Genomic DNA, 12,641 nt, shown 5'->3' with positions numbered 1-12,641 from the left:
AGTGGATGACTGTCATCAGTTTCTCTCTTAAGTGATTGATTGATTGATAGATTCATTGACTGATTGATTGATATCAGCTGCTTGGTCATCTGGTGTATTTGTAACATTTTCTTTCAGTTTTTGTTTTATTTTTTATATTGCTTTTTTTAAGATATGGTAAAAGCACCTTGATTTACACTACTGTGTTATTTTTTTTTTCCAGCTCATTTGTTTTTTGTGACCAGATGACCGTCCTGAATTTAGACTACAATGAGTGAGTGCATTATCATATTGATTGTACATGTATTTGTGTCTGTCAGACTACAGTGAGTGAGTGTTGTTCATGTTTTGTGTCTGTCAGACCACAGTGAGTGAGTGTTGTTCATGTGTTTGTGTCTGTCAGACTACAGTGAGTGAGTGTTGTTCATGTGTTTGTGTCTGTCAGACTACAGTGAGTGAGTGTTGTTCATGTGTTTGTGTCTGTCAGACTACAGTGAGTGAGTGTTGTTCATGTGTTTGTGTCTGTCAGACTACAGTGAGTGAGTGTTGTTCATGTGTTTGTGTCTGTCAGACTACAGTGAGTGATTGTTGTTCATGTGTTTGTATCTGTCAGACCACAGTGAGTGAGTGTTGTTCATGTGTTTGTGTCTGTCAGACTACAGTGAGTGAGTGTTGTTCATGTGTTTGTGTCTGTCAGACTACAGTGAGTGATTGTTGTTCATGTTTTGTGTCTGTCAGACTACAGTGAGTGATTGTTGTTCATGTTTTGTGTCTGTCAGACTACAGTGAGTGAGTGTTGTTCATGTGTTTGTGTCTGTCAGACAACAGTGGGTGAGTGTTGTTCATGTGTTTGTGCCTGTCAGACTACAGTGAGTGAGTGTTGTTCATGTTTTGTGTCTGCCAGACAACAGTGAGTGAGTGTTGTTCATGTTATGTGTCTGTCAGACAACAGTGAGTGAGTGTTGTTCATGTGTTTGTGTCTGTCAGACCACAGTGAGTGAGTGTTGTTCATGTGTTTGTGTCTGTCAGACTACAGTGAGTGTTGTTCATGTGTTTGTGTCTGTCAGACCACAGTGAGTGAGTGTTGTTCATGTGTTTGTGTCTGTCAGACAACAGTGAGTGAGTGTTGTTCATGTGTTTGTGTCTGTCAGACTACAGTGAGTGAGTGTTGTTCATTTTTTGTGTCTGTCATACTACAGTGAGTGATTGGTGTTCATGTTTTGTGTCTGTCAGACTACAGTGAGTGAGTGTTGTTCATGTGTTTGTGTCTGTCAGACAACAGTGAGTGAGTGTTGTTCATGTGTTTGTGTCAGACTACAATGAGTGAGGTTTGTTCCTGTGTTTGTGTCTGTCAGAATACAGTGAGTGAGTGTTCATGTTTTGTGTCTGTCAGACTACAGTGAGTGAGTGTTGTTCATGTTTTGTGTCTGTCAGACTACAGTGAGTGAGTGTTGCTCATGTTTTGTGTCTGTCAGACTACAGTGAGTGTTGTTCATGTTTTGTATCTGTCAGACTACAGTGAGTGTTGTTTATGTTTTGTGTCTGTCAGACTACAGTGGGTGAGTGTTGTTCATGTGTTTGTGTCTGTCAGACTACAGTGAGTGATTGTTGTTCATGTTTTGTGTCTGTCAGACTAATGTGAGTGAGTGTTGTTCATGTGTTTGTGTCTGTCAGACTACAGTGAGTGAGTGTTGTTCATGTGTTTGTGTCTGTCAGACTACAGTGAGTGAGTGTTGTTCATGTGTTTGTGTCTGTCAGACTACAGTGAGTGAGTGTTGCTCATGTTTTGTGTCTGTCAGACTACAGTGAGTGTTGTTCATGTTTTGTATCTGTCAGACTACAGTGAGTGTTGTTCATGTTTTGTGTCTGTCAGACTACAGTGAGTGTTGTTCATGTTTTGTATCTGTCAGACTACAGTGAGTGTTGTTCATGTTTTGTGTCTGTCAGACTACAGTGATTGTTGTTCATGTGTTTGTGTCTGTCAGACTACAGTGAGTGAGTGTTGTTCATGTGTTTGTGTCTGTCAGACTACAGTGAGTGATTGTTGTTCATGTTTTGTGTCTGTCAGACTACAGTGAGTGAGTGTTCATGTTTTGTGTCTGTCAGACTACAGTGAGTGAGTGTTGTTCATGTTTTGTGTCTGTCAGACTACAGTGAGTGAGTGTTGTTCATGTTTTGTGTCTGTCAGACTACAGTGAGTGTTGTTCATGTTTTGTATCTGTCAGACTACAGTGAGTGTTGTTTATGTTTTGTGTCTGTCAGACTACAGTGGGTGAGTGTTGTTCATGTGTTTGTGTCTGTCAGACTACAGTGAGTGAGTGTTGTTCATGTTTTGTGTCTGTCAGACTAATGTGAGTGAGTGTTGTTCATGTGTTTGTGTCTGTCAGACTACAGTGAGTGAGTGTTGTTCATGTGTTTGTGTCTGTCAGACTACAGTGAGTGAGTGTTGTTCATGTGTTTGTGTCTGTCAGACTACAGTGAGTGAGTGTTGTTCATGTTTTGTGTCTGTCAGACTACAGTGAGTGTTGTTCATGTTTTGTATCTGTCAGACTACAGTGAGTGTTGTTCATGTTTTGTGTCTGTCAGACTACAGTGAGTGTTGTTCATGTTTTGTATCTGTCAGACTACAGTGAGTGTTGTTCATGTTTTGTGTCTGTCAGACTACAGTGAGTGTTGTTCATGTTTTGTATCTGTCAGACTACAGTGAGTGTTGTTCATGTGTTTGTGTCTGTCAGACTACAGTGAGTGAGTGTTGTTCATGTGTTTGTGTCTGTCAGACTACAGTGAGTGAGTGTTGTTCATGTGTTTGTGTCTGTCAGACTACAGTGAGTGAGTGTTGTTCATGTTTTGTGTCTGTCAGACTACAGTGAGTGAGTGTTGTTCATGTGTTTGTGTCTGTCAGACTACAGTGAGTGATTGTTGTTCATGTTTTGTATCTGTCAGACTACAGTGATTGTTGTTCATGTGTTTGTGTCTGTCAGACTACAGTGGGTGAGTGTTGTTCATGTGTTTGTGTCTGTCAGACTACAGTGAGTGATTGTCGTTCATGTTTTGTGTCTGTCAGACTACAGTGAGTGAGTGTTGTTCATGTGTTTGTGTCTGTCAGACTACAGCGAGTGTGTTGTTCATGTTTTGTGTCTGTCAGACTACAATGAGTGAATGTTGTACTTGTGTTTGTGTCTGTCAGACTACAGTGAGTGAGTGTTACAATGAGTGAGTGTTGTTCATGTTTTGTGTCTGTCAGACTACAGTGAGTGAGTGTTGTTCATGTGTTTGTGTCTGTCAGACAACAGTGAGTGAGTGTTGTTCATGTGTTTGTGTCTGTCAGACAACAGTGAGTGAGTGTTGTTCATGTTTTGTGTCTGTCAGAATACAGTGAGTGAGTGTTGTTCATGTTTTGTGTCTGTCAGACTACAGTGAGAGTGCATTGATCACATCTGTTGTACATGTGTTTGTAAGGGCTGGGTAGAGGGAAGAAGAGAGATGTCAAGGATGAAATGTTGGTTGTAGACTTTGGGTAGAGGGAAGAAGAGAGATGTCAAGGATGAAATGTTGGTAGTAGACCCTGGGTAGAGGGAAGAAGAAATGTGTCAATGATGAAATGTTGGTAGTAGACCCTGGGTAGAGGGAAGAAGAGAGTTGTCAATGATGAAATGTTGGTAGTAGACCCTGGGTAGAGGGAAGAAGAGAGTTGTCAAGGACGAAATGTTGGTAGTAGACCCTGGGTAGAGGGAAGAAGAGAGATGTCAAGGATGAAATGTTTGTAGTAGACTCTGGGTAGAGGGAAGAAGAGAGATGTCAAGGATGAAATGTTGGTAGTAGACCCTGGGTAGAGGGAAGAAGAGAGATGTCAATGATGAAATGTTGGTAGTAGACCTAAGGGCTGGGTAGAGGGAAGAAGAGAGATGTCAAGGATGAAATGTTGGTAGTAGACCTTGGGTAGAGGGAAGAAGAGAGATGTCAAGGATGAAATGTTGGTAGTAGACCCTGGGTAGAGAGAGAGAGAAGGAAAAGATAATCTCACGCGATACTCTTTTGTACATGGAGATTGATATTGACCCAGGGCAATTGTAGCAACAGCTGCTCACGGGTATCTGCCTGACAGACATGGTGTAGGGTTTTGTAGGTTTGTTTGAACACAGTGACACCTCCTTCAGGAAGTGAAAGTGAAAGTGAATCCTGCAGGTTTGGGGACGAAGGGTGCCAGCACCTGTGTGAAGGTCTGCGCAACAACACCACCCTGCTGTCCCTCAGTTTGTCGTACTGTGACCTGGGCATCAGCAGTGGATCACACCTGGGACACATCCTGTCCACCACTGCCATCAGGTGAGCATGGCCTGGGCTGTAGGGGTGACAGACAGACAGGCAGACAGGCAGATAGACAGAGAAATATCCAACACTGCCATCAGGTCAGCATTGCCTCTGGGCTGTTGGGGTGACAGACAGACAGACAGACAGAGAAATGTCCAACACTGCCATCAGGTGAGCACTGCCTCTGGGCTGTTGGAGTGACAGACAGATGGACAGACAGACAGACAGACAGACAGAGAAATGTCCAACACTGCCATCAGGTCAGCATTGCCTCTGGGCTGTTGGGGTGACAGACAGACAGACAGACAGACAGAGAAATGTCCAACACTGCCATCAGGTCAGCACTGCCTCTGGGCTGTTGGGGTGACAGACAGACAGACAGACAGACAGACAGAGAAATGTCCAACACTGCCATCAGGTCAGCACTGCCTCTGGGCTGTTGGGGTGACAGACAGACAGACAGATAGACAGAGAAATGTCCACCACTGCCATCAGGTCAGCATTGCCTCTGGGCTGTAGGGGTGACAGATAGACAGACAGACAGACAGACAGACAGAGAAATGTCCAACACTGCCCTCAGGTCAGCACTGCCTCTGGGCTGTTGGGGTGACAGACAGACAGACAGACAGACAGAAGGAAATGCCAGACACTGCCATCAGGTCAGCATTGCTCTGGGCTGTTGGGTGACGACAGACAGACAGACAGACAGACAGAGAGAATGTCCAACACTGCATCAGGTCAGCATTAGCCCTCGGCAGTTGGGAGACAGACAGACAGACAGACAGACAGACAGAGAAATGTCCAACACTGCCATCAGGTCAGCACTGCCTCTGGGCTGTTGGGGTGACAGACAGACAGACAGACAGAGAAATGTCCAACACTGCCATCAGGTCAGCACTGCCTCTGGGCTGTTGGGGTGACAGACAGACAGACAGACAGACAGACAGAGAAATGTCCAACACTGCCATCAGGTCAGCATTGCCTCTGGGCTGTTGGGGTGACAGGCAGACAGACAGACAGACAGACAGACAGAGAAATGTCCAACACTGCCATCAGGTCAGCATTGCCTCTGGGCTGTTGGGGTGACAGACAGGCAGACAGACAGACAGAGAAATGTCCAACACTGCCATCAGGTCAGCATTGCCTCTGGGCTGTTGGGGTGACAGACAGGCAGACAGACAGACAGACAGAGAAATGTCCAACACTGCCATCAGGTCAGCATTGCCTCTGGGCTGTTGGGGTGACAGACAGACAGACAGACAGACAGACAGACAGAGAAATGTCCAACACTGCCATCAGGTCAGCATTGCCTCTGGGCTGTTGGGGTGACAGACAGACAGACAGACAGACAGAGAAATGTCCAACACTGCCATCAGGTCAGCACTGCCTCTGGGCTGTTGGGGTGACAGACAGACAGACAGACAGACAGACAGAGAAATGTCCAACACTGCCATCAGGTCAGCATTGCCTCTGGGCTGTTGGGGTGACAGGCAGACAGACAGACAGACAGACAGACAGAGAAATGTCCAACACTGCCATCAGGTCAGCATTGCCTCTGGGCTGTTGGGGTGACAGACAGGCAGACAGACAGACAGAGAAATGTCCAACACTGCCATCAGGTCAGCATTGCCTCTGGGCTGTTGGGGTGACAGACAGGCAGACAGACAGACAGACAGAGAAATGTCCAACACTGCCATCAGGTCAGCATTGCCTCTGGGCTGTTGGGGTGACAGACAGACAGACAGACAGACAGACAGACAGAGAAATGTCCAACACTGCCATCAGGTCAGCACTGCCTCTGGGCTGTTGGGGTGACAGACAGACAGACAGACAGAAATGTCCACCACTGCCATCAGGTCAGCATTGCCTCTGGGCTGTTGGGGTGACAGACAGACAGACAGAGAAATGTCCAACACTGCCATCAGGTCAGCATTGCCTCTGGGCTGTTGGGGTGACAGACAGACAGACAGACAGACAGACAGAGAAATGTCCAACACTGCCATCAGGTCAGCACTGCCTCTGGGCTGTTGGGGTGACAGACAGACAGACAGAGAAATGTCCAACACTGCCATCAGGTCAGCACTGCCTCTGGGCTGTTGGAGTGACAGACAGACAGACAGACAGACAGAGAAATGTCCAACACTGCCATCAGGTCAGCACTGCCTCTGGGCTGTTGGGGTGACAGACAGACAGACAGACAGAGAAATGTCCAACACTGCCATCAGGTCAGCACTGCCTCTGGGCTGTTGGTATGAGAGGTAGCTGGAGAGAGACAGACAAAAAGAGATAGGGCCAGAGAAAGAGAGAGAGAGACATGGAGAGACAGAGTAGAGAGAGAAAGGTCAGTGGTAAAGAATAGGATGAGCGAGAGATTGAGAAAGAGAAATAGAGATAGAGAGAGAGACAGAGAGAGAGACAAGACAAGACAAAATTCTTTATTTTGAGGATAATAGATAAGCACTGGTTTGCTTTTTTACATCCAGTCCCCTCCCTGAATAGGGTTTTAATTGTTTCTGGGAGTGAGTTCCAAAGGGTGGCGCCTGAGAAAACCAGACTGGATTTGAACAAGTCAGTTCTTGGGATTGGGATATGGACTTTGGGGGGGGTGGGGGGGGGGGGGGTTCCTTGATGAATTTACAGAAAAATTGTCTATTAATGTTGGTGGTGCATTACCTGTCATAATCTTTTGCATCATGATTCCTTTATTGTTCTCTAATCTGTGGTGGAGAAAAGGAGATAGAGAGAGAGAGAGAGATGGAGAGAGAGAGAGAAAAAAAATATATATATATATTGAGAGAGAGAGAGAGAATGGCCAACGATTGCCATTTGGTGAGCAGTGTCATCATTCAGCTCAGTGGCAACAAAAAGGTTGTTCCTGGCAAAAATCTGTAGAAAACTCCACTTTGAAAAAACAACAACACAACAAACACTTGCAGGCAGAGAAAAACAAGGGGTGGTGCTTTCACTGCAGTGACGCATTGTATATGGGGGCAGCAGCCTGGATTTTCATACAGAGGAATCTGTTGTGACAAAAGAGAAAGACAACACAAAACAATAACAACACACCATAGCACACCACAGCACAACACAACGCAACACAGTACAATAACAACACAACATACCACACCACACCACAGCACACCACACCACACCCCAGTACACTAGAAGTGACACAGTGTGTGTGGGCATACACAGGCAACAGTCTTCAGAGTGAGGGCACAACACAACACAACACAACACAACACAACACAACACAACACAACACAACAACACACCACACCACACAAGAAGTGACACAGTGTGTGTGGACATACACAGGCAACAACCTTCAGAGTGAGGGCACAACACAACACAACACAACACAACACAACACAACACAACACAACACAACGCAACACAACGCAACACAACACACAAGAAGTGACGCAGTGTGTGCATACCGCAGGGAGGTGTACCTGGACGGCAACAACCTTCAGAGTGAGGGCACAACACAACACAACACAACACAACGCAACGCAACACAACACAACACAACACAACACAACACAACACAACACACAAGAAGTGACGCAGTGTGTGCATACCGCAGGGAGGTGTACCTGGACGGCAACAACCTTCAGAGTGAGGGCACAACACAACACAACACAACAACACAACACAACACAACGCAACACACAAGAAGTGACGCAGTGTGTGTATACCGCAGGGAGGTGTACCTGGACGGCAACAACCTTCAGAGTGAGGGCACAACACAACACAATACAACACAACACAACACAACACAACGCAACACACAAGAAGTGACGCAGTGTGTGCATACCGCAGGGAGGTGTACCTGGACGGCAACAACCTTCAGAGTGAGGGCACGATGGAGCTGATCAAGCTGTGTGTGGACCAGGCAGAGTACGAGGCTTTCCAGAAGGCTGAGGAGGCACGACGCAAGGCTGAGGAGGACGAGCTGAAAGCTTTGGAAGGTCAGGGTCCTTTGTTGGTCCTTTGTTGATGCCTGCTGATTTCATGGTGTGATCCTTTGTTGATATCTATTGATTTCATGGTGTGATCTTTTGTTAATGGCTGCTGATTTCATGGTGTGGTCCTTTGTTGATGGCTGCTGATTTCATGGTGTGGTCCTTTGTTAATATCTACTGATTTCATGGATGGTGTGATCTTTTGTTAATATCTACTGATTTCATGGTGTGATCCTTTGTTGATGGCTGCTGATTTCATGGTGTGGTCCTTTGTTGATGGCTGCTGATTTCATGGTGTGGTCCTTTGTTAATGTCTGCTGATTTCATGGTGTGGTCCTTTGTTGATGGTTGCTGATTTAATGGTTTGGTCCTTTGTTGATGGCTGCTGATTTCATGGTGTGGTCCTTTGTTAATGTCTGCTGATTTCATGGTGTGATCCTTTGTTAATATCTGCTGATTTCATGGTGTGATCCTTTGTTGTTGGCTGCTGATTTCATGGTGTGATCCTTTGTTGATGGCAACTGATTTCATGGTGTGATCCTTTATTGATGTCTGCTGATTTCATGGTGTGATCCTTTGTTAATATCTGCTAATTTCATGGTGTGGTCCTTTGTTGATGGTTGCTGATTTCATGGTGTGTCCTTTGTTGATGTCTGCTGATTTCATGGTGTGGTCCTTTGTTGATGGCTGCTGATTTCATGGTGCGATCCTTTATTGATGTCTGCTGATTTCATGGTGTGATCCTTTGTTAATATCTGCTAATTTCATGGTGTGGTCCTTTGTTGATGGTTGCTGATTTAATGGTTTGGTCCTTTGTTGATGGCTGCTGATTTCATGGTGTGGTCCTTTGTTAATATCTACTGATTTCATGGTGTGATCCTTTGTTAATATCTGCTGATTTCATGGTGCGATCCTTTGTTGATGGCTGCTGATTTCATGGTGTGGTCCTTTGTTGATGGCAACTGATTTCATGGTGTGGTCCTTTGTTGATGGCTGCTGATTTCATGGTGCGATCCTTTGTTGATGGCTGCTAATTTCATGGTGTGGTCCTTTGTTGATGTCTGCTGATTTCATGGTGTGGTCCTTTGTTGATGGCTGCTGATTTCATGGTGTGGTCCTTTGTTGATGTCTGCTGATTGCATGGTGCGATCCTTTGTTGATGGCTGTTGATTTCATGGTGTGGTCCTTTGTTGATGGCTGCTGATTTCATGGTGTGGTCCTTTGTTGATGGCTGCTGATTGCATGGCGCGATCCTTTGTTGATGGCTGTTGATTTCATGGTGTGGTCCTTTGTTAATATCTGCTGATTTCATGGTGTGATCCTTTGTTGATGGCTGCTGATTTCATGGTGTGGTCCTTTGTTGATGGCTGCTGATTTCATGGTGTGGTCAGGCGCTGGGACACTCACTTGATGTGCTGGCTTACAACAAAAGTTGACAAGCCAACTAGCTTGATCTTTAGTTAGATATTTATCTTGCTAGATAATTATGATAAAAATAGTAATGATATTTATATAGTACTGAATCATGTGCAGAGACAAATCAAAGTGCTTTCACACCAGTCATTCACACGCATGCATAATTCTAAAACTGGAGAAACTGAAGACAAGGAAGAGGCAGGGAAGGGAGGCTATCTTGGGAAGAGGTGGGTTTTAAGGCGAGACTTGAAAGAGCTGAGTGTGGAGACCTGACGAAGCAAAAGAGGAAGTTCATTCCAAAAGCAAGGTCCAGAGACAGAGTGTTGGGTTATTTCCCTTGATGACTTACAAGAGGTTATGAGAGTTACTTGGCAGGAATAAATCATAACAGCGGACTGTGATTGATGTGTGTTCATTTGAGGCTGAAATATCACATTGGTGACGAGAATTCCCAAAGGACTCATGCAGGGAAGTACCAAACTACATTTCTGTTTGCTTTCCGTGTAATAGTTCTCACAAGATAGACAGTTCTTGGAGAAATATGTACTTGTTTGTGAGACGTTGACGCCATTTTGTATTAGTCAACAAATCTGCAAATTGTTTTTCCACTGAAACATTAGAAGTTGTTGTGTTGTTGTTGTTTTTTCCCCAGTCACAAACTTTGCTAGAGTGTAATCCACAGTTCAGAATGGCACACACAAATAAGTTTGATGTGTTCAATCCTGCTGTTGAAAATTTTGATTGTCATATTGAACGCCTTGCTATGTACTTTGAAGCAAACGACATTGCTGAAGATAAACAGAAGAGTGTATTCTTGTCAGTTATTGGTGCCAAATATTATTCACTGCTTCGTTCACTGTGCTTATGTGACACACCACCAACAAAGAATTATGACAACCTCATTGCTATCCTCAAGGCACATGTGTCACCCAAACCACTTATCATAGGTGAAAGGTTCAAATTTCACAACAGGTAGCAGAATGAGCTGGAAACTGAATGAATGCAGCAGAACTGAGATGATTAGCATTCACATGTGACTTTGGAGAGTTTTTGAAAGATGCACTGAGAGATAGATTTGTATGTGGCCTTTTTGACGCCACAACTCAAAGAAGCTGTTATCTGAAAAAGATCTCACCTTTTCGAAGGCAGTGGAAATGGCCCATGCTATGGAAACAGCTGCAAGCCACTCTGCAGCTCTTCACCAAGAGTGCTCTGCTGAACTGCCATCTGCACCCATTGTGAACACAGTCCAAAGGAAAACATCAATCTCAAAAACACCCAGCAAAACCAGTAATGAGCAAACCCAAAACACCAAGTGTTACCACTGTGCTAAAGCACATTTCGCTGCAAGCTGTCCTTTCAAGAACTACACTTATATTTTCTGCAAGAAAGTTGGACACTTAGCAGCTGTCTGTCGTTCAAGGAACAAAACTGGATCGTCGGCCCAGAAGTTCATTTCAGAAGATCATGAGGAGATAGAAGTGGTGATGTTCACTGATAGGAGAGGAAATAAGCCATACACAGTCACTGTACAGGTCGAAGGCAAACCTGTGGTCTTTGAAATTGACACTGGAGCCTCAGTCACTCTCATCAACGATAGGGTTTTTGACGATATATGGGGTAGGGAAATTTAATTGGCTAGATGTGACAAAACTGAGAATATATACTTGACAACATATTCCGGCGCATGGAAAAGCTGAAGTCCAAGTTTCCCATCAAGGCAAGTCTGCAATGCTACCTCCTGTTGTGGCCAGTGGTGGTGGTCCAAATCTACTGGGCAGAAACTGGATTCGGGGATTGGACATAGAAGCAGTGGTTCTAGTGAACCAAGTAACCATGAAACCACCATCTGGGCTGTCAGAATGTGACCAGTTTCACAACCTGTTCAAGGATGAATTGGGTTATGTTAAGTCATTAAGTCATGTCCAGTCGCACTTCACATTGAAGACAACTGCAAACCAAAATTCTACAAAGCCAGAACGGTGCCTCATGCACTCAGGGGCAAGACTGAGGCTGAGATTCAGAGGATTGAAGACCAAGGCATTATTGAACCAGAGAAACACTCAGCTTGGGCAGCACCAGTGGTCCCAGTTCTAAAAGCTGATGGAACTGTGCGTTTGTGTGGTGACTACAAAGTAACGGTGAACACTAGCAAAGGTAGATGTGTACCCCTTGCCTACAGTTGAAGACTCAAAACGCCACTACATTTCACAAACAAATAATAATTTGATATACTTATAAGTACAAAAGTTGTTTAGCATGCTATTATACATCTTTTCTGTTCAATAATGGTTTTTCTATCTTCAGTGGTTTAGGCTCTGGGAGAACAGAGCTTGATCACGGTGCGCATTCTCGACGCAGTAGGGTGGGGTTAGAAATCACGTGGTAACAGGCAGAAAGCTGCCATGTTCACAACATTATCATGATTTTCTGACATCTAGGGACATAGACAATTCCAAAAATATATGATAACACTTGCCACTGTAAGTGGTACCGATTAACCTGCTGGCTGATGAACTAATGACATCCAGTTGATGTTGTGATCCATGGTTTTCAGAAAGGAGAACCCATACAGTATCACCACTGTCACAACAATGAAAACATGACATCCAGTTGATGTTGTGATCCATGGTGTTTCAGAAAGGAGAACCCCTACACTATCACCACTGTCACAACAATGAAAACATGACATCCAGTTGATGTTGTGATCCATGGTGTTTCAGAAAGGAGAACCCCTACACTATCACCACTGTCACAACAATGAAAACATGACAACCAGTTGATGTTGTGGTCCATGGTGTTTCAGAAAGGAGAACCCCAACACTATCACCAATGTCACAACAATGAAAACATGACATCCAGTTGATGTTGTGATCCATGGTTTTCAGAAAGGAGAACTCCTACACTATCACCACTGTCACAACAATGAAAACATGACATCCAGTTGATGTTGTGGTCCATGGTGTT

The 12,641-nt window shown here is 44.7% G+C and overlaps 1 protein-coding gene across 1 annotated transcript in view; it reads left to right on the top strand.

The window, feature by feature from the left end:
• The window catches only part of LOC143288813 (uncharacterized), a 29,403-nt gene that overhangs the window by 5,422 nt on the left and 11,340 nt on the right, over positions 1-12,641 (top strand). Inside the window, exons 5-7 of the mRNA XM_076597447.1 lie at positions 203-253; positions 4,165-4,305; positions 8,116-8,264. Coding sequence (XP_076453562.1) covers positions 203-253; positions 4,165-4,305; positions 8,116-8,264 — 341 coding nt within the window. The remainder of the gene's footprint in view (positions 1-202; positions 254-4,164; positions 4,306-8,115; positions 8,265-12,641) is intronic.

Source organism: Babylonia areolata, chromosome 13, assembly GCF_041734735.1.
Source record: "Babylonia areolata isolate BAREFJ2019XMU chromosome 13, ASM4173473v1, whole genome shotgun sequence".
Lineage (NCBI taxonomy): Eukaryota > Metazoa > Mollusca > Gastropoda > Neogastropoda > Buccinidae > Babylonia > Babylonia areolata.
The sequence above is the reverse complement of the archived record's forward strand: the minus strand, read 5'-3'. Positions and strand labels throughout refer to the sequence as shown.